This window comes from Quercus suber, unplaced genomic scaffold (assembly GCF_002906115.3).
Source record: "Quercus suber isolate HL8 unplaced genomic scaffold, Cork oak 2.0 scaffold_512, whole genome shotgun sequence".
NCBI lineage: Eukaryota > Viridiplantae > Streptophyta > Magnoliopsida > Fagales > Fagaceae > Quercus > Quercus suber.
This window is the reverse complement of record NW_027069961.1, coordinates 312983-340620: the sequence shown is the minus strand read 5'-3', so window position 1 is coordinate 340620 and position 27638 is coordinate 312983. Positions and strand designations below refer to the sequence as shown.

At 35.8% G+C, this 27638-nt stretch overlaps 1 protein-coding gene across 2 annotated transcripts; it reads left to right on the top strand.

Annotated features, from left to right (window-relative positions):
* LOC112040111 (dicer-like protein 4) lies at positions 1-26945 on the top strand. 2 transcript variants are annotated; one of them, XM_024073016.2, is made up of 26 exons: positions 1-135; positions 248-438; positions 975-1152; positions 2864-2974; positions 3236-3376; positions 3494-3566; positions 4972-5036; positions 5851-5994; positions 6083-6205; positions 8238-8364; positions 8561-8657; positions 9612-9804; positions 13924-14084; positions 14180-14386; positions 14522-14787; positions 14887-15161; positions 15238-15671; positions 15927-16027; positions 19940-20145; positions 20290-20499; positions 21222-21683; positions 21764-22036; positions 22850-23176; positions 24291-24603; positions 24690-24804; positions 26315-26945. In XM_024073016.2, exons 1-26 carry the CDS (start codon positions 130-132, stop codon positions 26463-26465), a joined length of 4950 nt encoding a protein of 1649 aa, XP_023928784.1. In that variant the 5' UTR covers positions 1-129; the 3' UTR covers positions 26466-26945. The 2 variants fall into 2 exon arrangements, with proteins under 2 accessions (XP_023928784.1, XP_023928783.1); XM_024073015.2 differs by having other exon boundaries at positions 1-438.
* The last annotated feature ends 693 nt before the right edge of the window (positions 26946-27638 follow it).

The window sequence follows — 27638 nt, the reverse complement described above, 5'->3', positions numbered from 1 at the left end:
GTCCATTGGTCTTCTCGCTCTCTCGCTCACATACACTGATACATATACAAACTCGCGCTCTCTCTCTCTCTCTCAAACACAAACAAAGATTACTGACAAAAAGCCTGAGTGAAAGAAAGAAAAACAACGATGATGGCAAGTTCTACCTAGACTTGTTGATTCTATATAACTCTAGTTTATGGTCATTCTTATTATCTTGTTTTGTCTTATTTCTCTTCTCTTCTACTTCACAACTTCGAGTCCACAGCAGCAGCAGCACACAATGCCAGACGGTGGAGACGATCGTCCTACCGCCGGTACTACGGAGTTTGGTGCTACCATCGCCACATCCTCTTTGGGTGTCTCTGACTCTGGGGTTCATGTTGATCATGATGATGGAGTGGAACCAGGTTCAGCAACTCATGTGACTGATAAAGATCCTAGAAAGATTGCCAGAAAGTACGTTCCTTTTCATCTTTATGCTTCATTTCTCATCTGGGTTTTCATTTTTATTTTTGCCAGAAACTTCGTCTTTGAAAAGTTGGTTTTTTTTTTTTTTTTGGTTTACATTGGTTTTTGTGAGTGTGACTTTTTCTCTGTTTGGCTGCTGGGAAAGTTGAGGAAAATTTATGTCGAAAGGGTTCTATGCTTTTGAATTCTATATCGTTTTCGGAGGATTATAATGCTTGATTGACATGGGCTAAAATAGTGGCGCCACACTTAGTTCTTTGAGTTCTCAAACTTTCTGGGTACTCTCTGAAACATAAATTTTGTGTTCTTGCTCTACAATTTTTCATAGAAACTGGGCAAGTAACGAAATGCTGGGGTTTATGCTTTTCTTAAGGTTTTGTTTTCAGAACACATAAGCACAGCTTAAGCAAGCCAATTGTGTTTGGCTTTGCTGGTTTAAATTGTACTGCAAAATTTCTTTTTTCTTCAGAAGATAGGAGGAGCTTATTGTTGGTTATGTTGTTTTGTGATTATGTTTTCTGAAGGTACCAGTTAGAGCTATGCAAGAAAGCTTTGGAGGAGAATATAATTGTTTATTTGGGGACAGGTTGTGGGAAGACCCACATTGCGGTACTGCTTATACACGAGCTGGGCCACTTGATAAAGAAGCCCCAGAAGAACATATGCGTCTTTCTTGCCCCTACGGTGGCTCTGGTTCAGCAGGTAAGCTACTATCTATTTATGTTGGTTTTATAATTCAAAGTTCAGTTTTGGGTTGTATTGAAGTTTGAGACAATCTTTGTAGTTTATATGGCTAGTACATTGCACAATAATGTACTTGTTTGCTCCTTGGCTTGGTTTTTAGTGCTTATGTATGCAATTTCTCATTTCTAATCTAGAGTTTAAGAAGGGCCTTTTTGATTCTATGTGCATTCACCTTGGAAGGGAGTTATGCATTTTATAAATAGAATAATTTTTGATAGGTAAAAAAAATTTATTGAGACGAGACTGCCTCGTGAAAATAGTCACGAAGTAGCCTTCATAATTACAATTGGAAAAATATTTACATATGGATTGACCTTATGAAGAAATGAATAGAGTTACTATTTGTGAGACTCAATGCAAAAGACCACTCATAAAGAGAGCTAATGAAAGATACTTGCAATTGAATTGACGTGCACTCCATATCTTCAAAAGTGGGCTGATTTCTTTCCTTCCGTATAGTCCACGTCAAAGATAAGGGTGTAAGGTTCTAGATATCTGAATTAGGTCCCCTACTCTACCACCCACATAATCAATCAAAAATCTTCTTTGGTAATACCTACCAAACCCCAAACATCCTGAATATCAAACTCCATAACTCAAAGGCCACATTACAATAAATCTCAAGGTGGTCCACGGTCTCCCTGCTACAATGGCACCTACAACACTAACTCACCATCGAGTAACTCCTCTTGATGAGTTTCTCACGGGTAAGAATGTTCTCCCAATTTGCCATCCACACAAAAAAAGAAACTATCCTATGAACATCGTTACACCTTACTGTGAACTCATGGTTATACTGTGAACTCATTACTCCTTGATATATATTAACAAATTCAAAATAAGGCTAGACTACCAGAAAATACGTAAGTGTCAATTGGTATCTCATTACCTTTGAGGTCATATTGACCATATTTTACTAGTTCGTATAGTAGCACACAGGTGAAGATTGCCAGCAAGGTTTCTCTTAGAATCTATACATAAAAACAGAGAGTTTTCAGCAATTAGTATATTTATGCATATTATGGTTTTGACCAAATTATCTATTCTTCATTAGTTATTTTGCCCACAAACTATGAAATGTCCACGTTGTTTCTTCTTCTCATATGTTACATGCATGAATCAGGATAGGCAGTAGTCCCATTTAAAATCCAGTGAATTCCGTTAAGTGTTCAACCAACTTCATTAGCACTTTAGTAGGTAGTAGGGCTCAAATAAAGCATTAAGATCAACATTCTATTTATTTGAGCTAGATTGCACTTGACTATCAGCATCTGAGTAATAAGGATTGAGCATCCAATAGATATCTAATCATACCATTTCATTCCACAATCATTGAGTCCATTAATTTTCACTTTTTCTTGACATGTTTGGTTGAATTTTATAATAATGTACTTGTTTATTTGATTGTTATACCTGCTGTGTAGACTGTTCTTATCTTGTAATTATCCATGTACAGAGGTTTTTATTGCTAACTTTCCCTGTTTTATGGCTAAATTCAGTTGATGTACAAGGCACGGTCAAGTTTATTTAAAAGATCTTTTTTTATTTGCTAGTTGTACTTGGTAACTATTTATTATTATAATGTAAAGCATAAATGCAGTTGCTTCCATTCTGTTGTCACATGATTTTAATCGGTGCTTTTATTTTATTATTATTTTTTCTGTCTTAGCAAGCCAAGGTTATAGAAGATTCTATTGATTTCAAGGTTGGGGTCTATTGTGGGAGCACTAAGCAGTTGAAAAGCCATGAAGACTGGGATAAAGAAATTGAACAGTATGAGGTAGTTATACTAAACTGATCTAAAATTTATCACCCAAATTCATTCTGCACATGGATGTATTCATCCTTCTGATAATTGCGAAGTTATTGTTGCATATAATGTCGCCCTCTCATAGATCAAGTGTTATGAGATCAACATATGACAAGAATTTTTCTTAATTCCCTTTTATTAAGTTCAACAATTGAAAACGGGAAGTTACTTATCCCATGGCTGCTTCATTGTCCTTGAAATGTTTCTGTTTATGCCATTTGTTTTCTGCAGATTCTAGTTATGACGCCTCAAATACTTCTGCGTAACTTGTCTCATTGCTTTATCAAGATGGAGTTAATTGTACTTTTGATATTTGACGAGTGCCATCATGCTCAAGTCAAAAGCAGCCATGCTTATGCGCAAATCATGAAAGTAAGAGACTCTTGCTCACACTTACAGCTAACATGCCTCACAAGTTCCCACATGCTTCTTTCTGGTCAGTAGTTTGATATAATTTTTTTAACGCAAATTATCTTGATCATGTTCTAGGTCTTCTATAAAACTGATGTCGGAAAACTCCCCCGTATATTTGGCATGACTGCATCTCCAGTTGTGGGAAAAGGTAATTTGATGTTATGTTTTTGTTTGAAATTCGGAAATCAGACCCCAAGAAAATTATCTGAACATACCCGTTCTTTCATCATGATTTACAACTTGTTTGGTATATTATTTCTGATACTTAATGTTTGACTTGGAGGAGTCTAGACAAAATGAACTGGGAAAGAGTAGTAGTCAGTGGCGGAGCAACGTGTAAGGCCCAAAATTCTGAAATTTTTTATAATATATACTAAAGATATATAAGTTTATGAAGTTTGGCACCTCATAAAGAAGAGCCCCCTCCACACCCCCCCACCCCCCACTCCCAAAAAAAAAAAAAAAAAAAGTCTAGCAAAATTTTCATTTTAAGTTTTGGATCATTCTTGGTTTTAAGGAGTTATTGATTTTATTAAAATTCCCATTTGGCTACACACATTTTTCATTTAATAATTTTCTTTTATTTATTAAAATAAAAGCCAAATTGAAAATTTTAACATCTTTCTTACTTATCAAAAAAAAGAAGAAATTTTAACTTTACAGGTGATAGACTGATATTGCTTGAAGAAATAGGGGGGATTATTTAAAACAAAAAAAAAAAAAAATTATAATAATGGTGATTTTTTCAGTAATCTGATTGGTAATAGACAACCTTTGTTTATTCATTTATAGTTTAAAAGGATGATAATGTATCAGTGATAGGTACTGCATATTGATGCTTTGTTAGTTTGATTATTAGATACATGCTACAAAAATTTGTTGGTACTCTCCTTTTAGATGATAAAACATTGGAGTTTTTAAGATTTCTTGAACTAGTAATTTTGTTGTTTTTTGAACAAAATGTTGTAATCTTTCCTTTGCTTTGTTGTAGTAATTCTGATTTAAACGCTAAAGTGAATCATAAAAGTAATTTTGATAAAGAGTAGCACTGACGTTATTTGGTGAGTCCCCTAGTCTTGGACTTTATCTAGTTTTTTTTGGGAGCAATATATGAAAAAAATTAAACGTTATAGTAGGTTGAACATGTGAGCTAGACTGCTGATAAAGTCTTGAGGGGATTGTGCCAGAAGCCTAAGATTGATTCTGCTTTAATTGGATTTGAAGTGTGTAGGGGGTGGGAGTGGGCTAGTGAGAGGATCCCCTTTTTGTGTAGCCTGTTTTATACCTTCTGGTGAAAAGAAGAAATAGAAAAAAAAATTGGGCTGTTAAATTTTTTAAGAATTCTAATGAGGGATTTAGCCTTGCACCTGCAATGATCAAGGTATATTATGATCTTGATTCTCTTGTAATATACCTTATTGGAGATCCTTGTGTTTCTGCCTAATGATAGTTCTTGAGACACTGTTCTGGTTATGTAGTTCATGTCTAGGTTGTCAATAACTCACCCCACTTCATTATACCTTAATCTCTGCATGTATGTGTTACTCTTTCAGGTGCTTCTGATCCAGTAAATTTACGAAAAAGCATCAATAGTCTTGAAAGTTTACTTCATGCAAAGGTGGGCTATAGAACTGTTGATTTGAGCTATAATATGGGTTGATACGATCCTTCACACTCCTTTCTACTATTGATGATGGTATAATTAACATTTTTAACTAGATTACTTAAGACAACTTATAAAATTTCACAAGATTTGCTTGTGCCCCTAGAGTCAGTACCTTACAAAGAGCTGTTTTACATGTTAAAGTATTCTTATCCTTTTAATATACATAACCAACCAGTGTTCTTGGAACTCCCTCTTCTGTTTTAATTAAATATAATTTTACTTGTATATATAATATTAAAAAAAAAAAAAAAAGTTCCATGGTGGCATGTGGTGATCTTGATTAGTGCTCTCTGTTCCCTCACTTAAGTGCCTGTAACTCTTTTTTTTTTTTTTTTTTTTTTTTTTTTTTTTTTGGGGGTGGGGGGGGGGGGAAGGGGTGTGCGGTGAGGAGGGTTTGTATGCTACTTTATTTTCATTGATGCTCTCCATGGCCTTTGGTGCTGTTTGCCTGGATCAAGCAGGACATGGTTTGGCCTAGGCATTCCAAAATCCAAACCACAATAAGGTTAATGGAATTCATAAGCCATCTTCATATGGGAACCTAAGAAGAGCTCACAAGGCTGTTCTTAGTTGTGTTTATGTTTGACCCTAAGTGTACTTGGTCTGCATGTGTATATATCTGACCTACAAATTGTCTCTGCCATTTATGCAGCAGAGAATAGGTATGATTTGTATCTTTAAACTACAGTTTGCACTGAGGTCTGATACTGCAACATTTGTTTGATTAAAGTTTTCACTTCATTTAGTTTTCCACGTTGTTTTGTAGGTTTATTCTGTTGTAGATAACGAAGAATTGGATACTTTTGTGGCATCTCCTGTACTTAAAGTATATGATTATGGTCCCGTTGCAAATGGCACATCTAGCTACTATGTCACACACTGTAGTAAACTTGAGGAGATGAAACACCAGGTATATTGTTGTGGCATTTATTTTGGTGGTAACTTTGTTTTCCTCCATCTAGGTTTCACTTGTTGCTATTTCTCTGTGATTTGAGCAGTGCATATCAACGCTTAAAAGGAATGATCACAAAAGTCTGCTGAACGCAAAAAAACTACTAAGCAGAAATCATGATAATATGATATTCTGTTTGGAAAATCTTGGCCTTTGGGGAGCCTTACAAGTAAGACATTGTAGCATCCAACCAATGTTTTTGGTTCTTCAAAATATTTTTCTTATTTGTTTTTTTTACCCCTTGGTTTTGTGCTGTTTTCCTTCAGAAATACTAATGTGTTTGTTGGTTTAAATTTGTCTAACTTTTTTCCATGTATCGCTTTTGTCAATGTTGCACAAACTTCTGTGGTTTTTATCTTCTGCTGATCTCAACTAATGTTGATGCAATCATCTCTAGAACATACTTATATCCAAACATCTCTGAACTTTTCTGGAAATACAACTGCATCTTAGAAGATTTCTTGAATGTGTGCTCATTATTGTGGAAAAAGAGTTGGGGTGGGTGTATGAGGGAGGTTAGATGTAGGTTTTATGGAGATTATTGATAGATAGAGAGAAGGGCGTGGCGTGTAACTGGAGTGGGTTTGGCTCCCTTATAATTTGTGTTTGAATTTTTGAATGTTTTTCTGTAGACCCATATATGCCTGAATGACTCATAATGCAACTAAATATCACAAACTTTGAGAATAATAGAAGAGTGATGAAACTGGCCTTTTCCCTTCAAATACAGTGCAAAGTTTACTGGCTCTGATATTTTGAGCCATGGTGTTTCAACATGTTGTCATTATGGAGAAGTTCTGTTTGTTGGGTCATTCTCTTTTGCTGGCTGCCAAGTACAAATGTAATTATTATAATATTTTGTTATTCACTTTTGAGAGAACTGTTCTTGTGGAGTTTATTAAAATTTTTATGTAGAAAAACTAAAACTAATTTGAAAGTTATAGCTTGCAATGCTACTTGGAAGCACTATTAATTAGATGAAGACTATGAGACATCTTGCTTATTACTGGATATTAGTGTCAATGACTGGTGAAAGTTCTGGGGACGGTGCAGGTGGAGTAATATGGTTGATAATGTGGGATTTTTTGTTAAGTTAAATGATTTTTGCTTTTAATATTTTTGAAAAACCATATTTGTGTATTTTGGTGGATATCAAGTCAAATTCCGTTATATATTGTTATCGTTATAAAGCTCTCACAAAGGGAGGCATCCATTCTTTTCCTTGGAGAAGCATTTGGAAGGTGAAAGTTCTTAGTAGAGGCTTTTTTTACATGGACTGCCACTTTGGGAAAGATCCTTACTTTGGATAATTTGAGAAAGAAGAATATTTGTGTTGTCAATTGGTGTTGTTTGTGCAAGAATAGTTGGAAATCTGGGGTTCATCAGCTTATCCATTGCACCTATGCTTGAAGGTTATGGAATTTCATCTTATGTTTGTTTGGGGTTTCTTGGGTGATGCCAAAGCATGTGGCAGAGTTGTTGGGGCAATCCCACTGTGTCTCATGTGGACCTTGGAGAGAGTAAAATCAACCCACCTTTGAGGCGGAGGAACACTCAATATTGGATTTGCAGTGTTTGTTTTTTGTATGATTGGATGGCTGTGATGAGTGTTCATTTCTTCTCTTCTAGTCTCTTGTAGAGTCTTTAGATTTATATACTTTCTGTTGATTCTTGCCTTTCCTTTGTACATGAAGGCTAGCATGGTTTTTATTTTTTTTGTTCTTTTCAATAAAATTTTTAATTATTAAAAAAAAAGGATGGTGGATATTAAGTTGCTTTTAGGAAGTGCCTTTGGCTGTCCTGACTTGTGTTTTATTTTTGTTTACTTTTTGGGTGGGCTGGGGGGGGGGGGGCAGCTGGGAGTGGAATGTGATGAAGTAGTGGAATCCTCAGCTAATTTGAATTATAATTAAGGATGAGAATGGCTTTGCATGTTGTTAGACACCATTCATCTTGTCTATACCAGATGAAACCTTTTCTCATATGATGTGATAGACTAACATGATATGTGCATTTAGTGTTGCCTTAACAGTTAGGAACCTTTCTGTTCAATAACTATGGTGTGCAAACTGCATATTCTTGGTGTTCAAGTGAAAGTAGAGATGCTTGTTAATTCCAGTAGCCGTAATTATGTGTTCTTCAATTGGAGGTTGCTTGCATGCTTGTAATTTTCTATCTTGTTTTGTTTTCCCCTTTTCAAGGCTAGTCGCATTCTTTTGACTGGTGATCACTCTGAACGGAACGAATTAATAGAGGTGGAAGATGACTCTGTATGTAAAAGATATCTAGCTCAGGCTGCCGAAGTCTTTAATTCCGATTTAATGAAAGGTATTAGAATGTGTTTAGAAATATTTTGGTTGCAGCCAATAATATCTTCCTGGCAGTATCTCTATTCAAATGATCATAACTTAGTGTATCAACAAAGTTGTGTGCTTTAAATATTTGAAATAAGAAAACATTTAATCTATGATTACTATAATTATTTACTCTTATAGTTAATAAGTATTTATATTTTTATCTGTAGATGGCATTGCATCTGATCTGTCGTGTGTCGAGATCTTAAAAGAGCCATATTTCTCAAGAAAACTTTTATGCCTTATTGGAATTCTTTCATCCATCAGGTTGGTACTAAAAATCTGTGTGTGCGTGTGTAAGTGCTGATAAACTGTTTTTTGTGCCTTCTATGACAAATATGTCTTTTGACTATTTGACTATTAGTACTTATGAAAAAAGACTAATAGATTAGAATAGATGACTCGCTATAACAATCTCTTAAGGAATGGTTTTTTGTGTTTGTCACAGTTCACCTGTAACACCTCTTACTCATTCCATGTACTCCCTCTTAAACTTCAAAATAAGGGAGTGACTCTTTCCATTCTCTCTATTAAAAGTCCCAAACAAAGAAATATAAGGAATATTCCAAAATAATTCCTTTCATTTCATTCCTTCCCCTCCTCCCAAATGGAGTGTAAGTGGAGATGTGCCTTAAATATTCTATTCAACTGAACTCAATTAAGCCTTAATCCAAACTAAATTGCAGCTGCTCCATTGATCCCTTTCCAACTAATTGGGTTGTTTAGAGCACTCACATCAGCTCTTCTAAAATACAAAAGTGCACAATTTTACATATTTTACCTTAAAAATCACCCGCATCAGCTCTTCTAAAATTGTGCAAATTTCCAAAAAAGCTACAGTAACCATGTAAAGATACATGGTTACTGTTCACTTGTGAAATAAAGAAAGAAAAGAAAAAGAAGGAAGCAAGTAACAAAATGGAATAGAAAGAAAAGTGCCACAACCTATTTTTGTAGTTTCTGGAACTGTTTTAAAAAAATACTGCTTTGGAGTTTTCTAAAAATGTTCTATATAGTGTTTTTTGAGTAGCTATTTTTTAAGAACTGAAAGCAGAAATTACCCAACCAAATGCCTTGATCAAACTTCTTTTTTTTTTTTGTTTTTTTTTTTTGTTTCTTATTTATTTATTCAATTTTGAACAAGTGCAAACAATCATGCCCATACATGTATGAGTGTGTTTGTAGGCAATTATTCTGATAAAGCTTGTTTCCTTTTCTCAGGTTACAACCAAATAGGAAATGTATAATATTTGTTAATAGGGTTGTTACAGCGAGATCTTTGTCGTTAATATTACAGAAGCTTAAGATATTAGCATCTTGGAAGTGTGATTTTCTTGTGGGAGTCCACGCTGGATTAAAAAGTATGTCCCGGAAGACAATGAACATTATACTTGAGAGATTTCGATCGGGAGAGGTAATGCTTAATGTTTTAAAGGTTCTATCATTGGTTTCTTTTCTTTGATGGCATCTAAAAAATAATCAAACTGTACTTAACTTTTCTTAATACATTCTAAGATGCATTAGACAATACGTTTATCCCTTGTATGTGCACATGAGGGACAAACATGACACTGGGTGCACCAATGTCTGACATGACAACGGGGGTCTTGGTATGAGACTTGTTTGACTTGCTTATTATTGGACATGTATTTATTGGAGATGCCAGACAAAGGAATAGTGCAGCTTATTGGAAATTACTATAAGCTGTTACAAGAACAATGTTGTCCATGTCTCTATGAAAATTGTTACTTTGTGTGGTATCAAGTAACAAACAATGAGCAAAGTTTCAGACTAAACTGTTTGAGGATCTTTATTGTAGAAATTGTTATCTAGTGCGATCCATCACATAATTGTTTACGTTATTAAGCAATTAACAGATGATATAGGATAGGTTTAGATAGTCCATTTGATGAGGATGAGGTGTTTGGGGTGATTAGTGATTTTAAGGGTGATAAGGCTCTTGGCCCAGATGGATTTTCTATGACATTTTTTCAGTTTTGCTGGTGTATTTTGAAGGCTGAAATTATGGTAGTGTTTCAAAATTTTCATACTCAGGCTGCATTTGAGAAGAGTCTTAATGCATCTTTCCTTACTCTTATTCTCAAAAAGTTGGATGCTGTGGAGATCAAGGATTTTCGACCTATTAGCTTAGTTGGTGGCATTTATAAGATTATTTCTAAGGTGTTGGCCAATCGTCTTAGAAGGGTGGCACGTGGGTTTATTTCAGATTCTCAGAATGCATTTGTGAAAGGTAGACAGATATTGGACTCTTTTTTAATTGCTTCAAAATGTATTGATAGTAGATTGAAGTCAGGTGTTCCAGGAGTGTTGTGTAAGTTGGATGTGGAGAAGGCATATGACCATGTGAGTTGGGGTTTTTTAATGTATATGCTTCAGCGCTGTGGGTTTTCAGAGAAATGGAGAAAATGGATAATGTATTGCATCTCTACTGTTAAATTTTCCATTCTGATCAATGGTAGTCCTTCTGATTTTTTTGGTAGTTCTAGGGGGATTTGGCAAGGGGACCCCTTGTCTCCATTGCTATTTGATATTGTTATGGAGGGTTTGAGTCGTATGTTGGATGTGGCTGCTACTACTAGCCAGTTCTCAGGCTTCTCTGTAGGTAATATGGCTGGTAACTCGGTGATAGTATCTCATCTTTTATTTGCTGACGACACTTTTATTTTTTGTGATGCTGATCCTGCACAAATAGCTAGTTTGAGAGCAATTCTGGCTAGGTTTGAGGAGGTCTCAGGTTTAAGGATTAACTTGGGGAAATCTGAGTTGGTTCCTATAGGGGTGGTGCATGGATGTTCTGGTGGGGATGTTGGGTTGTAGGTAAGCCTCTCTTCCATTGACATATTTGGGGCTACCGTTAGGAGCTAAATTTAAGGAGTTGTCAATTTGGAATCCTATTTTGGAGAAGATGGAAAGGAGATTAGCAAGGTGGAAGAGGTTGTATTTATCTAAGGGGGGTAAGGTAACTCTTATTAAAAGTACTCTTTCCTCCTTACCTACATACTTCCTTTCCCTTCTGCCTTTACCTGGGAAGGTGGTAAATCGTATGGAGAAGCTACAACGAGATTTTCTGTTGAGTGGTATTAATGGTGACTCTAAATTACATTTAGCCAGTTGGGATCAGGTTTGTAAGCCGCTGCAGGTTGGAGGGTTGGGTATTGGACGATTGAGGAGTTCTAATTTTGTGTTGTTAGGAAAATGGTTATGGAGGTATGGCATAGAGACCGATGCTCTATGGAGGAGGGTTATTGAGGTGAAATATGGGAATGATTGGGGTGGTTGGTGCACGAAAAAGGTGACCAGTGCTTATGGTGTTAGTTTGTGGAGACATATTAGGAGTGCTTGGATGAGTTTTTCTAACTACTTCTGTATGATGTGGGGGATGGTACTAGAGTGAAGTTTTGGAAGCATGTGTGGTGTGGAGATCGTACTCTACAAGAGGCTTTTCCGGAATTTTATTGTATTAGTAGAACAAAGGATTCTTCAATAGTGGAGGTTATGTGTTGGTTTGGTGGGAGGATTCATTGGGATGCTAAATTTCGTCGTTCTCCACAAGATTGGGAACAAGAATCCTTTGATCTATTTATGGATATGGTCTACTCTTCGACGGTATGAGGATTGGGTCCGGATCGGGTGTGTTGGAAGCCAGCAAGGAGTAGAGGTTTTGAGGTTAGAGGATTCTATCTTTCTTTCTACCCTCCTACCATCTTCTCCTTCCCTTGGAAGATAATTTGGAAATCGAAGGTTTCTCCAAGGGTAGCTTTCTTTTCATGGTCTACTTCCTTAGGTAAGATTTTAACAACAGATAACCTTCGTAAACGACGTGTGCTAGTTCTTGATTGGTGCTATATGTGTAAGAAGTGTGGGGAGTCAATGGATCATCTTCTTCTTCATTGCCCCATTGCTTGTGAGTTGTGGTCGTTGGTGTTTTGTTTGTTTGGAATTAATTGGGTAATGCCTCAAAAGGTTATTGAGTTGTTTGAGTCTTGGCAGGGTAAGTTTGGTCGACATAGAAATATTGAGTTGTGGAGAATTGTGCCTCATTGCTTGTTATGGTATATTTGGTGCGAAAGGAATGCTAGAAGCTTTGAGGGATGTGAACGCTCTATGTTAGAGATTAAGTTTTTTTTTTTTTACACACTCCTCGATTGGAGTGTGGTCTTTTGTCATTTTTCTTGTTCTTCCCTTCCTGTTTTACTTGATCGTTGTAATCTTGGTTATTGATTTATGCCCCCATAGTACATTCCCAATGTAATTGGGTTGGCTGTTTTTCGTTCTTTAATAAAATTTTCGTTACTTATAAAAAAAAAGAAGATATAGGATAGGTTTAGGAGCTGTTCCTTTGGGCGCTTATCTCTTATTAGAGAATTCTTCATATTTCAGTAACACTTTTCAAATATTTCTCGAATTACTATGACCCAAAAACTTGCCACAAGAAAACCTTCCAATAATGACCAAATTCCCTTCCGATTGTATTGACATTAATCATTTTCATATCTTGACTGTTGGTCATTTATGCACAAATGAGTATTGCTAGAAAGGGAAAAATTGTATTGTTCTAGAAAAACATAGGTGAGGTGTCCCTATTCTAGACTCTTCTAGAAGATACTTTTGGTGAGGTGTCCCTACAAGCTTTATTATCAGAATATTCTTTGTAATATTTTATAAATCTTCTTCTATATACATGTGGAATGAATTAAGGGAGGGCTGTATATAGAAAACAGCTCCTCACTTCTCATGTTCTCTTCTTATTTACATCTTCCTTTTCATTAACAAGTATATAATGGGTGGAAAATACCTGCTAATATAAAATAGCAATGCACTCAAATATTCCTTTCCAATCTAATAAGCATAACATTGAAAAAGGCTTGGTGATGGTGATGATCATTGAGAGCCTTTTTTGCAATATGTTGACTCTGTTAACAGTATCCAATCCAACAGCTTAAGTCAGTAAGTGGTGAGGACTAACAAGACACACCAATAAGCAACATACCCAATGGGATTCCTTCACACCCTTTTTCTTGTCCGTGTCTTACAGAATTAATCTAAGACAAATGGGCTTGACGATCCAAATGAAACAAAGACCAATGGGCCTGGCACTAGGGGCAACAACAAACAAACCAAGCTCTAATACAACATTAGAGCATCCAACCCAAAAGGCCTAAGCTGATGGGCAATGAAAAAATTACAATATTGTGTCACTCACCCTCATGTGTGGGTCCACACTTCTCAATTAGTTGACAAATTACCACTTATCGTAATGGCTTAAATGATGGTGAATCACTTAACCATTATTCTAGTACTCCTCACATATGGAACTAGACTCCCCCTCAATGAGTGGGGTCCAACTTGTGGAATTTTGAACTTAAAATGTGAGGAAGAGTGGAAACAAGATCCCCTGCTTAAATCATGTAAGCTGATGGAAAATGATGAATTTAATCAATTAACTATTATTCTAATAAACTCTCTGGAGATTGAGGCTAATCATTAATTTCTACTGGTGTTGGTTTGGCAGTTAAATCTATTGATTGCTACTAAAGTTGGTGAAGAAGGACTTGATATTCAGACATGTTGTCTTGTGATACGGTTTGATCTTCCAGAAACTGTTTCTAGCTTCATACAATCAAGAGGTCGTGCACGAATGCCTCAGTCTGAATATGTGTTCTTGGTGGACAGGTGTCTTTTTAAAGCATGCATTGTATGTAAGTCCATCCATTGGTTCATTTTCTTTTTCTGAATAAAACTAACTACCATTTATGTTATTGTTTCAGGGGCAACCAGAAGGAGCTAGATGTGATAAATGATTTTCAAAAAGATGAAGATCGAATGAACATGGAAATTGCTAATCGAACATCAAATGAAACCTTTATTGGTTCTGAAGAAAAAATTTATAAAGTTGATTCATCTGGTGCTTCTATCAGCTCTGGATATAGCATCTCATTACTCCATGAATATTGTTCAAAACTCCCCTGTGATGAGTATGCCCTTTTACTAATTATGATCATTGTTTCACTTGAAAATTATGAGTTTAATCACTTAAAAACTTTGTGAACTTCGTATAACTGATCATATCTATATTTTGAGATGTATTGTATGGTTTCTTTTCTTGGCAGGTTTTTTGACCCCAAGCCAGTATTCTTTTATTTTGATGACTTAGGAGGTACCATCTGCCACATAAATTTACCTCCCAATGCTCCACTACTTGAAGTTGTTGGTACACCACAATCTTCACTTGAAGCAGCTAAAAAAGATGCCTGTCTGAAAGCAATTGAATTGTTACATAAAAAGGGTGCCTTGAATGACTATCTCCTGGTTGGGCATGATGATGTAGATGTAGACGGCTTGGGGCTGGATTCTTCTGACTCAGATAGCGGTGAAGGTTGAAGCATTGAGCCAAAGCAATTTTGCTTATTAATGTTTCTTCTCTTCTTTTTGTCATTATGTCATATCAATTGTCTTTGATTTTGCATGTTGTCAGGTGAGGGTTCACGAGGTGAACTACATGAGATGCTAGTTCCTGCTGTGCTAAAAGAACCGTGGACTAACTTGGAGAATCCTGTCCATTTTTACTCTTACTACATAGAATTTATTCCTCATCCTGAGGATAGGGACTACAAAAAATTTGGTCTATTTCTCAAAGCAGCCCTGCCTGAAGAGGCCGAGAGAATGGAACTTGATCTTCATCTGGCTCGTGGTAGATCTGTGATGACCAAGTTTGTGCCATCGGGAGTTGCAGAATTTGATAAAGATGAGGTAGATGGTATTTGTTGGACAAAAGTTTATGATGGTAAACTAATTTTCTGACATTTTCCGATTTATATTTTTACAGATTGTGCTGGCACAGAATTTTCAAGAAATGTACCTCAAGGTCATCCTTGACCGATTAAAATTTGTTCCTGAATCTGTTTCCTTGGGAAAGAGCAATACTTGTGAATTGAGTTCATTGACCTTCTACCTGTTGCTTCCAGTAATTTTGCATGATAGTGATAAAAAAATTACTGTAGATTGGAAGATTATTAGAAGATGTTTATCATCCCCTGTTTTTAGGACCCTAGAAGATGCCATGGAAAAGGAAAATTTTCCTTTGGGTAATAATTTGCTACTTGCCAATGGTTGCAGAAGCATAAGTGAGGTTAAGGACAGTTTAGTGTATGCTCCTCCATACAAACAGGGTTTTTTCTTCATCACTGGCATAGTTGATGGAAAGAACGGATACAGCCCTCATTCAGAAACTTCAAGCTATGCAGAGCACTTGTATGAGAAGTATGCAACTAGGCTTCTTGACACTTCGTTGACTATTTATACCATTTTGGATTGCTTTTGAAAGTTGAAACACATTTTATGCCATGTTATGCCTAATTTCTGCTTATTGAAAGGGAATTTGTTAATATATAATGAACTTAAAAGCATAATAATAAATATCTAAGTTTTATATATGTATACAAAATATACTGTAACTTCTGTTGCTTCTCTTTTATTAATTTATTAAATCATTTTTTCTTAAATGTTGGAAATCAGGTTTGGCGTTCAACTTAAATACCCTGAACAACCTCTTTTACAAGCAAAACCGCTTTTTTGCTTGCGTAACTTGCTACATAACCGAAAGCCAGAAGATTCAGGTAATTATTTTATTTGGTTTGTCATAGTTCTCTTTTTGTTGGGGTTAATTGCATTAAGTGATTCCTGCTTGTGTTTCAATTCTGTTAATTTCGGAGTGTGTTGCATCTCAACCGTTTTTTTCTGTATGTTTTGTCGGGCTGCATCCTCTGTATTCCCCCCTCCCCCTCGCTTGCACACAAACACACACATGCACGTATTTAAATTCAGTGTATAATTACGCTTTTGCTGCAAAGATTTGGTGTTTGTTGAGCTGAATACTTTCATGGTATTTTTAGATGAAATCATTGTATGCTGATAGCTATAAGCTTTTGAGACAGTTAGTAATTTATCAGGTAGGGTGTGACTTACTTTCATTGCAAGAAAACAACTAGAATCTACAAAATATAAAACTCTTAAGATTAGTGTTAGCTTTTGTAGTAGATGGTTTAGGGCCAGGGGATTTTAGAATAAAACATCAGGAATAGTAATTGGAGTTTGAGAAAGACAGGATAATATGAAAGAAAGAGAAATATAATATTTGGAAACAGAAGATTCCTTCTCGTGTAGCTTTCTTTGTTTGGACTGTTGGTTTAGGGAAATGCCTAACGATTGACAATTTATGAAAAAAGAAGGTTTGGATATTGGATTGGTGCTACATGTGCAAGTGTAATGGTGAATCGATTAACCATCTCTTTCTTCATTGTTTGGTTGCTATGGATATGTAGTCTATGGTTTTGGGTTTATTTGGAGTAAGCTGGGTTATGCCGCAATCCATTTTAGGGCTACTAGCTTGTTAGCAAGGCAGGTTTGGTCGTCATGGAAATGGTCATATATGGTTAATTGTTCCCCATTGCTTAATGTGGTGTCTTTGGAGGGAGAGAAATAGTAGGTGTTTTGAAGATAATGAAAGATCGATACCAGACCTCACGTTATTTTTCTTTAGAACTTTATCTTTTCTTGATTTCCTTGATTCTTGTAACTTTTGTAGTTGATTGTTGACCCCTTGTACACTTCCTATGTACTAGGGTGTTCCTTTTTTGATATCAATAAAACTTGTTACTTATTAAAAAAAAAAGAGAAATATAATATTGAATTCTAGATTTAGAATTAAAGCATAAATAATCTTCCATTCCTCAATTTGTTCACCGCTTTAGTGGTGTACAAGATACATGTGCTGCGGTAAGTTGAATTAAAGGTAAAAAGAACAAATAAGAGGGCCAGCAAATGTAAGTAATATCTTAATGGATGCTCCAAATTTGAGACCAAGGCTTGGTTGTTGTTTTTGTTGGATCTTAATGGATGCTCCAAAGTTACTGGGGTACATTGTAACCTGATAGGCCACTAAGCAGTTTTGGTTCCTGGAGTTTCAAATTTAAGTTATTTGTCTCTCTGTCGATTTCTGATGGTTTCCTTACCTATGTGTCCAATAGAGCAATGACCTGACAATTTTTTTAATTAAAAATTACAAACCAGCTTGGGTCTATTTGGGTCTTTTTTTTTTTTAATGGAGCAACCTGTTTCTATTTGGGTCTTTCCCCAATTCAAAGCCAATAACCATACTGAAAAGAGAGAGAAATACGTTTTGAGCCCTAAGCCCCACGTGATGCTGTCCTCCCCCCATGTGATGGCATCGTCCTCCCTCTGGTACTCTTGCGGCTGTGCTCGCTCTCTGGTCCTTCGGGTCAGTTTCCATTTGCTTGCTGTGAAAACAATGGGAAAAAAAAAAAGAACAAAATCTTGAATCTTATACCCAATTCAGCCTAAATCACTTCCTTGACTTAAGCAGAACTGCAAAAATGGTAAAAAAAAACAGTACCCAAAATTATTTTTTTCCCCAATTTTTGGATTAACATAAACCAAAAAATGCATGACTAAAAAAAATTCTTCATGGGTTTATTTAATTTTCATTAGGTTTCTCAACAAACCTACACTTTGGTTAGAGAAATCATTAAAAGATTAAATATTTGTAATAATTTGATAGTTACAATGGGGGAGGGGGGATTTGAACCCTAGATGTTTTCATTGGAAACTCCAGGAAGTGCCAACCAGCTAAGTTACAAGGTAAAGATAAAATGTTTATTAAAAAAAAAAAGTGGATATTGGGTACTTTAAAAAATTTGACCTTGGTGGCCTTCTTAGGGAGCAAGGTTCTGGCATTGGTCTTGGATGGAGGGATGACTTTCTCAACTAAAATGTGATTCAGCAGTGGAAGTAAATGCTTTGCCATCTTAAGAAACTAACAAATACAGAGTAGCACAGAGAGGCCAAAGTTTTGATAAGTCTACGGAGGGGAGAGTACGGTGTTGCGTGGGGGTTAGAGCTCAAAAACTCTCTCTCTCTCTCTCTCTCTCTCTCATTTCACTTAGATTACTGGGTTTGAATGGGGGAAAGAGAAAGAGACCTAGATAGAAACAGGTTGCTTTGTTAGACCCAAGCTTTTCTGTAATTTGTTAATAGTAAAAAAGTTGCCACGTCATTGCTCCATTAGACACAAAGATAAGGAAACTAATGAAAGTTGACCGAGGGAATAGTGCTCATTTTTTGAAACTTTTGGGACTAAGAGCATCACCATCAGGTGTGCCAAATGCCAAATATTTGACATTACCAAAAAACCTCTCACATGAGGTGTTCTAAATGCTAAACATTTTAGCATGGATGAACAGTACAATTCTAAATATACAACTGTATGAATAGAAATGCTAAAACTTTTTAATATTTGTTTATTCTACTTTTCTCTCTCTTCTCTCACTCGTGACCCATCTGATTCACTCTCTCAGCCTCTTTTCCTCTCCACCAATCCTCCCAATTGGACATTGACGAGATCAAGAACCTAATCCACACCAGTGTCCAATCAAGCTTCGCCACAATTCTCCCTGCTCGTCCCCTAAAGTCTGCCTCACACTTCCATCCTAATCTCATCCACTCATTCACTTTCAGCCTCTCTTCTCACTCTCACCTCCGATCTCGCCTCCAATCTCACCGCTGATCTCTCCTCTGAACTCGCCACCGATTACTCCTCTGGTCTCACTAGCACTGCCGCCGATCTCAATTTCAACATCGCCGCTAGTCTCACCAAACGACTCTTGCCAAGCCACCATCCTCACCCAGTTGCTGTTAATCACTGAATCTCCTCTCCCTAAGCCGCCACCGATTTGCCCAACCTCCTTTCCTCAAGATCTCGGTGGTGGTGGTGGTGGTGGTGGTGGTTTTTTTTTTGTGTGCAGGGGCTGATATTGGTTGTGGTGTTGCAGTGGGCTAATATTTAGTTGTGGTGTTAGTTTGAGTTGTTTTTTTTTTCTTCTGTTGTAGCAGTAGCTAATATTGGTGGTCGGTGGTTGATTTTGTGGGGTGGTTGTTGGTTGTGGGCTGTGGTGGGGATTTTGTATATATATATATATATATGAGTTTTTTTAGATTATTTTATTGTGTTGAAGGGAAGAATAGAATATCTGATGTATGGTATATTGTAAAGTGGTGTGTTAAAATAGAAAAAATAGGTTTTTATGTGTGAAAATGGCCTTTGGGATACAACACCTAAATAAAATGCTCTAATAGTGCTAATTTAAAATTTCAGGGACCAAAAGCGCTTTGCTGTTAAACTTTAGGGTCCAAAACTATATTTCGGTCCCCTCCCATATTGAAATGGTTAATGTGAAAGAGAGAGGTTGAGTGACAAGTTGTTTTATTAAAAAAAAAATTGAGAGTTTAGAAATGAACATGATGTTGATATAAAATAAAATATGTGTGGGCATAGGTGCTTTTGTTGTACCTCGGTCTCCCTTGGAGCCATTACTGTTTTATCTTGTTTTTGTTTTCTTTAAATAAGAATAATCTTCTTTTTTGACTATGCTCATCTCAGTATCTCTTATAGCTCTCCATCCCTCTCTCTCTCTCTTCAATTATTGTTCATAAGCATTAAATGTCAAAAACAGAATCACGTGAACTGGAGGAGTACTTTACTGATTTGCCTCCCGAGCTTTGTCAGTTGAAGATAATAGGCTTTTCTAAAGATATTGGTAGTTCAATATCTTTATTACCATCAATCATGCATCGTCTGGAAAACTTGCTTGTGGCCATTGAACTGAAGAAGACATTTTCTGCTGCATTCCCAGAAGGAGCTGAAATTACTTGTGATAGAGTAAGGTTTTCTCATGTATAGTATTAACATAATTGGCTTTGATGAGAAATGCTAACTTAACTTTATTATTGCATGACTTTAATTGCACATGATCAATATTTTTGTGGACCTCAATTGCTACTAAAGTTAAGAATTTTTAATTAGGTCCTAGAAGCACTCACCACTGAGAAGTGCCAGGAGCGCTTTTCCCTTGAAAGGCTTGAAGTACTAGGTGATGCTTTTCTCAAGTTTGCAGTTGGACGACACCTATTTCTTTTGCATGATACCCTTGACGAAGGAGAACTTACAAGGAGACGTTCTAATGTTGTAAACAACTCCAATTTGTACAAACTAGCAACTAGGAGCAACTTACAGGTATTATTGAATTTTAGGATATGATTCTCATCTACTTATTATAAAAAAAAGGATATGCTTTTTGCTTCCCAAATATGAACTTGTCTGTCATTCTATCTTGATTTTTCTTTTCATTTGCTTTTGAATTAGTTAACTGAGAAAATTCAACCAATCATCCAAGTGATGAAGTGCAAAATTTAAGTGTTCCTTTCCAACATGTTTTGAAGGTGATAAACATGGCACCTTCAAAAACTGAAAAACTAATGTTATTGTTGATGGTCAAATGGAAGTAAAAATAACCTACACAATTAAATGTTGTTTGATATGGCATGTAACGACCTGAGGAAAGCGATTGCCACATGTGTTCTTATACCCCCAAAGGACTAGTCATGCTACACTAGGGGCTCCTTGTAATCATTTATAAATCCAAGATCCACCTAGTAAACACTCGATGTGGGGCTCAACACACACCTGCATAACACACACTCAAACAATCCAATCCTATCCACACAATTTGGGGTATCGCGTGGCTCTTCTTTCCTTTCTGTAAATGTAGTGCTCTCTCTCGCAAACACTCAACTTGTCTGATATTTTAGAAAGTTTTTTGGTTTATATCATTCCCACTAGCCAATGCTTCCTGTCAGGTACTGCTGAATGGATAAATTAGTACCTTTTATGTTACTGATATTTTCTTTTAATTGGTTTTAATATCTTAGTGTACAGTATTTACTCTCTTATTTCAGGTTTACATACGTGATCAGTCATTTGATCCCTTGCATTTCTATGCTTTCGGTCGCCCTTGCCCAATAATTTGTAACAAGCAAAATGAAGGTACTACTCATTCCTGGTCAAATAATCTAGCGGATCGTACAAGTTTTAATGAAGTCAGGTGCAGTAAAGGTCACCACTGGTTACATAAGAAAACAATTGCCGATGTGGTTGAGGCTCTTGTTGGAGCGTTCATAGTTGACAGTGGCTTCAAAGCTGCAGCAGGCTTTCTTCGATGGATTGGCATACAAGTGGACTTTGAAGCCTCACAAGTTTCAAAAGTCTGCAATGCAAGCACTAGCTACATGCCACTTAGAGCTTGTATGGACATTGGTGCCCTTGAAAAATTGTTAGGGCATCAGTTTCTCCACAGAGGTCTGCTTCTACAGGCATTTGTACATCCTTCTTACAACCAGCATGGAGGAGGCTGCTATCAGGTATGCACTGCTTGTTTTCTACAGCTGTTGTTAAGCAACAGGCATTCCTCTTTGCTTAATGATTTGATGGTTTTCACCAGAGATTGGAGTTTCTTGGAGATGCTGTGTTGGATTACTTAATCACATCATATCTGTATTCAGTTTATCCAAAGTTGAAGCCTGGTCAATTGACAGATTTGAGATCAGTATCTGTGAACAACAAGGCCTTTGCAAATGTTGCAGTAGATAGAACCTTCCACCAATTTCTCATCTGTGATTCCAGTGGCCTTACTGAGGCCATCAAAATTTATGTGGACTCTGTTAAAACTCCTGCACCAGAAGGAAGTCCTCATGAGGGGCCAAAATGTCCTAAGGTAAACGTTGAAACTCTTGTTTTTATTTTATTTTTGGGGTGAGGGTGTCCCTAATGGGTTTTACATGGTAATATCTTGAAAAGTATTTCTAGTTCCTAGGATATCAATGTTGCTACAATTATCAAATTAAAAAGAAATGAAATATATTTTTTTTTGATAAGTAAGAAAAAATTAAAAAGAAATGAAATATTGTAAACATTATATGTAAATCAATGTTCTGTCTAATTTCTAATGATTGAAAAGAAAAGTAAGAATATAAATTGATGCGGGATGATAAACTCTAGGAGGGGGATTTTGTTTGGGAAACAAAAGAACAAAACAGAGGAATAGGACCTAGAAATTAGCACCTAGGATTTGCTTGAAGTCAGCATCAAACAAATAAAACAGAAAAATAGATGGAACCTTGGTATCAGCTCCTAGAGCTGCTTGGAGTCAACAACATGCATGATATGAAACCTAAGAATCACCACCAAGCACTGGAATAAAACTCCCAACACAAATGTTATAACTCCATAATCAACTGCTTACAATATTTGCATTTGGGGGCCCTTAAATAGGACTCCCAAATTACATCATAGAAGGAAAGGAAATAAATTTCTAACCTAAAAGGTGTTAGGAAAGGAAATAACTTCTAATCTATTATATTAAATGGGAAAATAAAAGAGAATTAAATCTTTAAAAATCTCAGCATCCATCAGCATCAATCATGATCAATTAGGTCCTACAAAATCAATGATCATTAATAGAGCAGTTTTGGTGTCTACACCGTAAACATTACATGTGAAGTTTCTAACGATTCAGTTATTGCCTCAGGCTTTGGGTGACTTGGTAGAGTCTTGTGTGGGTGCCATTCTTCTTGATACAGGGTTTAACTTGAACCTTGTATGGAAGATAATGCTTTCCTTCTTGGATCCAATAATGAGGTTCTCCAGTTTTCAGCTTAGTCCTATTAGAGAACTGCAAGAACTTTGCCAATCTTATAATTGGGACCTACGAACTTCACCATCAAAGAAGGGTAGAATATTTTCAGTTGAAGTACAGGTGAAGGGAGAAGATGTTTGTGTAACTGCTTCTGCAACCAACCTGAACAAGAAAGATGCTATTAGAATTGCTTCACAAGGAATATTTGCAAGGTTGAAGGTAAATCCTTTATGCTTACTTTATGCCTTTTCTCTCCTGTTGTCTCAAGTTTATTAAATTATCTTTTTTCCATTTTTTACTTGACTTCAACTCTGTAAGAAGTGAATATCAGTTGTAATCTAAGTAGGGACTACAACTCTACGTCAGGTAAACTAAATATCATTATTTGGCTTATCTGCTCTCTCTCTCTCATCAAGAATTGCCAACGTGCTACAGTGGAATGATAGAGAGCAGATGATTTTAGAGAAGACAATCTCCACACACACAAATAGAGAGAGCAGATAATTTTTTACTTATCAAAAAATTATCTGCTCTCTCTCTTTCTGTGTGTGGAGATTGTCTTCTCTAAAAGTTAATATATTAAGTAAAAAATTATCTGCTCTCTCTCTTTCTGTGTGTGGAGATTGTCTTCTCTAAAAGTTAATATATAAGGTGAATGCTAATCCCATTTTCTTTCCATTATGTTTTTTTATGCATTAAAGCTGGAACTTTTCAGGCCTTTCAACCATATATTTGTTATATAGATTAATGTAATCCACTTGGCTTTGGTAGTGTCATCATTTGGATGCTGAAATAGCTTAGTTTACTGACCAATTAATTTGTCTCTGGGGTATGAAGAGGTAGTAAGGGGCTTATTGTTGTTTAAAAATCTCTTTCTCAAGAAATTCTTTCTCTAATAATGGGGTTATTAAAAGTAAGATCAGGATCTTGCCTTTTTCTCATTTAGCACAAATGACCCTTGATGTTCTGGAATGGCTTCTTTTTCATTTCATTTTTTTTTTTCAATTTTGGGTCCCCTTTGTATTTTCAGATTGTCATGTTTTGTTTATACTTTTGAATTGATAAAGTGGCAGTATAAAGTATCAATTTTTTTTATTTGTCCAGGAACTACGTATATATTGCTCATGAAACAGGCACGCACACTTTATTGTTGTTTATTTATCATTTACTTGCTTTGTTAGGCGTATTCTAACTAACTCAAAAAGAGTTTTAACACTTAAACTCCCTGTCCCCCTAAAGAAACCCTCCTTGCGCTTCTACCCCATCTCTCTTTCTTTTATGATACTTCATTTTCTGAAGATCTTTGACTGTGGATGTGGATTTGCAATTGCAGGCTCAAGGCTACAAACCCAAGTCGTCTTTGGAGGAAGTTTTGAAGTCAAGCTGCAAGATGGAAGCCAAACTAATTGGATATGATGAAACGCCTATAGATGTAACTACTCTTGTTGCCATTGGATTTGAAAAATTAATGGTACAACCACCTTTTGGCAGTGATTTTGAGCCTCAAATCCATCCCCTCAATGGAACATCGAATAATAGTCCCACCGGCATAACACCTCTTAGTAAACAGCCATTTAGAGACTTAAGAGGACAGCCTTGCACGACAGCTGAAAATCATGGCTGTGACCCTGACTCGCAGGCCACAGGTACTGCTTATGGTTATGTAGTTGCAGGATATTAAGTATGGAGCAACTGTTTCATTCTCTTTCTCTAACGTTAAATTATGTTCCAGGTGGGTCACACCAAGTAACAGCAACATCAAGGTTGTATGAAATCTGCGCTGCTAACTGTTGGAAACTCCCACTATTTGAATGTTGCAAAGAGGAAGGACCAAGCCACTTAAAGTTGTAAGTCCCTTTTTTTTTGGAAGGCGGGGAGGGTAGTTGGTAAGTCTAATGTTGTGGGCTTAAAATTTGAGAATCCAAGATACTATAGACCTTTCTGTTTTAGAAAAAATAATTTCATTGAGGACCTAGGATACAAATTTGCAGAGTGTGAGAGTAGTGATTTTGAAATTATCACATGGTCAAGAGCATCACAAGAGTGTCCATGTTTTTTTTATTACAATTTTGTGTATGAGTTATTTACATAATAATTGCGTTATAATAAAAATAAATATATTTAACTGTCATACTTCACCAAAAGAAATGGAAGCCCAACGGTAATAAGTTCAAATTTTCAAATGCTTAGCATGTTTTCAATCCTTAGCATCCACTTGTGTTTTAATGCTAGAAAACAGAGCAAGGAATCCCTGATCGCACTCACTTTTTGACTTGTTCAAATCCACAAATTTGATCTAAAAAATTGCTCCCAAAGCAGGAACCCATGAATTGTAACCCAAATTCTGGGCTTAAATCTCATTTCATAAACTGAAATGAAAGTTGTATTAAGTTCAATTTTCTTGAAATTTAATTGGCATGAATACTACATTTGTTCTAGTAGAAAATGATAAGAAAATGGAACTTGGCTCAATTTTTTTGACTATTGTGTTATTATGCTATATCTCTGAAGAATTTGCATAATTCTGGATGTTCTGGCTTATTTTTCCTGCCCATTGTTTGGAAGGTTGCCACCTAAAATGATAATAAATAGAAAAGCCACTCCCTGTCATTATGAAGTGTGGAATTCTTATAAACAAATTTCCACACTATAGGGTTGGTTTCTCCATACATGAAGGCATGGTAATGCAACTACATGTTTCAACATTGTGATTAAAATTTCGTCCGCAACATATGCATATAACATCTTATTTGATTAAGTTGATTGGCTTCCAACTCAATTTTTGAAGTTACAGTGTAATTGATGCCTGAGAAAAGCAGTTTCTACCAGTGTTATCATCAAAAGATAATGTTGGTTATTTTAGTGTTCAAAGGAATAGTTTTGTTGGAATCAGGCTGCATTCTTTCCTTTTTTTTGGTCTCTTTATGACAAAAATTTCCAAATTGCAGTTTATTTCTTTGCATGGTAAATACTTATTTTGTAATTCATATATCGGTCATGTACCCCATTAAACTGGCTAAAATAATCTTTCTACAAAATCTTGTGGTGCTTCCCAATTAATTTTACTCGAGATCTTTCTCTCAAACAGGCCTAAAGTATTTTCACTATTTTTGGGTAGATGATGGGATCTACGTGTATTGCCATAGCTGTTTCTGTTTTCTAGGTAGTGTTGTATTCTGTCAATGCTAATTTTAATCAACTATGGACTGAGCTTATGAGCAATGAAAGGTCACGTGAAATCATTTCAGGAACCATTTTATTTTCTGTGAAATTTGCTTCCTTTTTCAAGTGAAGTACGTATCAACTGATCCATATCAATTTGCTTGCTTCTTAATGCTTAATTTAACTATTTTGCAGATTCACTTTCAAGGTTGTTGTGAAGATAGAAGACCCGGAAGATGTGATTTTGGAGTGCTTTGGAGCACCGCGGTCGAAAAAGAAAGATGCAAAGGAGCATGCAGCAGAAGGGGCCCTTTGGCACTTAAAGAATGAAGGATACTTGCCTTAGAGCAATTGACAGTCGTAATTTTTGCTGAAGAGATTAGAGGAAACATTAACCTATTGATCAGGTTTTTGTAATTGTTGAAGATCTCAATGCAGGAAGCCTTTGACTGAACATAACCACTTAAAGATGCAATATCTAATTATATGTAAAACTCTAGAAGATAGTTGTAAATAGCGGTTACTATAGAGCTACATCAACATATATAGAAGTAAATAAAGAACCATTGTAGTGTAAATAACCCAGTTACCTTGGTCTGTTTGTTTTTTGTTTTTGTTTTTGTTTTTTTTTTTTTTTTGAATCTCAGGTCCAGAATCTCAGTCCAAATTGTAATGATTTCTGCCTTCTGATCTTTACAAACAGTTGCACACAAACTTTTTAAGCTCTCATAGCAACACAAACTTCCGTTTCCGTGGCCTATTGATGGATTCTCACGCTTGAACATGTGAGGCTTATACTTAGTTGATATCTCTTTCTTGCTATCCATTACTTATCAAAGTTAACCTTTGTTGTGAATGTAGTATTTCAGTTCGAAAATACAACCGTACGTTTTTCTTTTTCTTCCTTTGCAAATTGCGTGACCCTCAGTTGGAAACTGCATTCCTGTTTTCTTTATTTGTAGATTTCTACTACGTGCCCTTTTTAAACTATCAATAAATCTGGGAATACAAAATTTTCCAGATTTTTTTTTTCCTTTCTTTCAGAAATGTTGATAGTGTGTTGTGATTGGTGCATTATGAACATGTTACAATTTGATCGATGTGAAAGTAATGTGATTCTAACTATTGTTAAATTTAAATATGTTAACATTTTTTTATTAGCTTGGGTCTAGTGCAACTCGAAACTAGACAAAGCATTACCTTTTTTTCTTTTCTTTTCTTTTAATAACTCTATGTTTCCATCTCACGGTGTTGTTTTGCTAAATATTTGATTTTTAAAAATTATTTTGTTAAAAAGCCTCTGCCTAAACTTACTTATTTAGTTATGTAGCATATTTTTGGAACTTGATTTTCTTAAATTCAAGTTCAAAGTATAACTCAATTTTGTCAAGGTTAAGTTCTATGTAGTTTAGTGATATGTAGCAAATGTGGAACTTGATTTTCTCAAACTCGAGTGCCATGTTCTATTAAAATGCATAGAACTTGACTTTGGCAAAATCGATTTCATGTAGGAACTTGA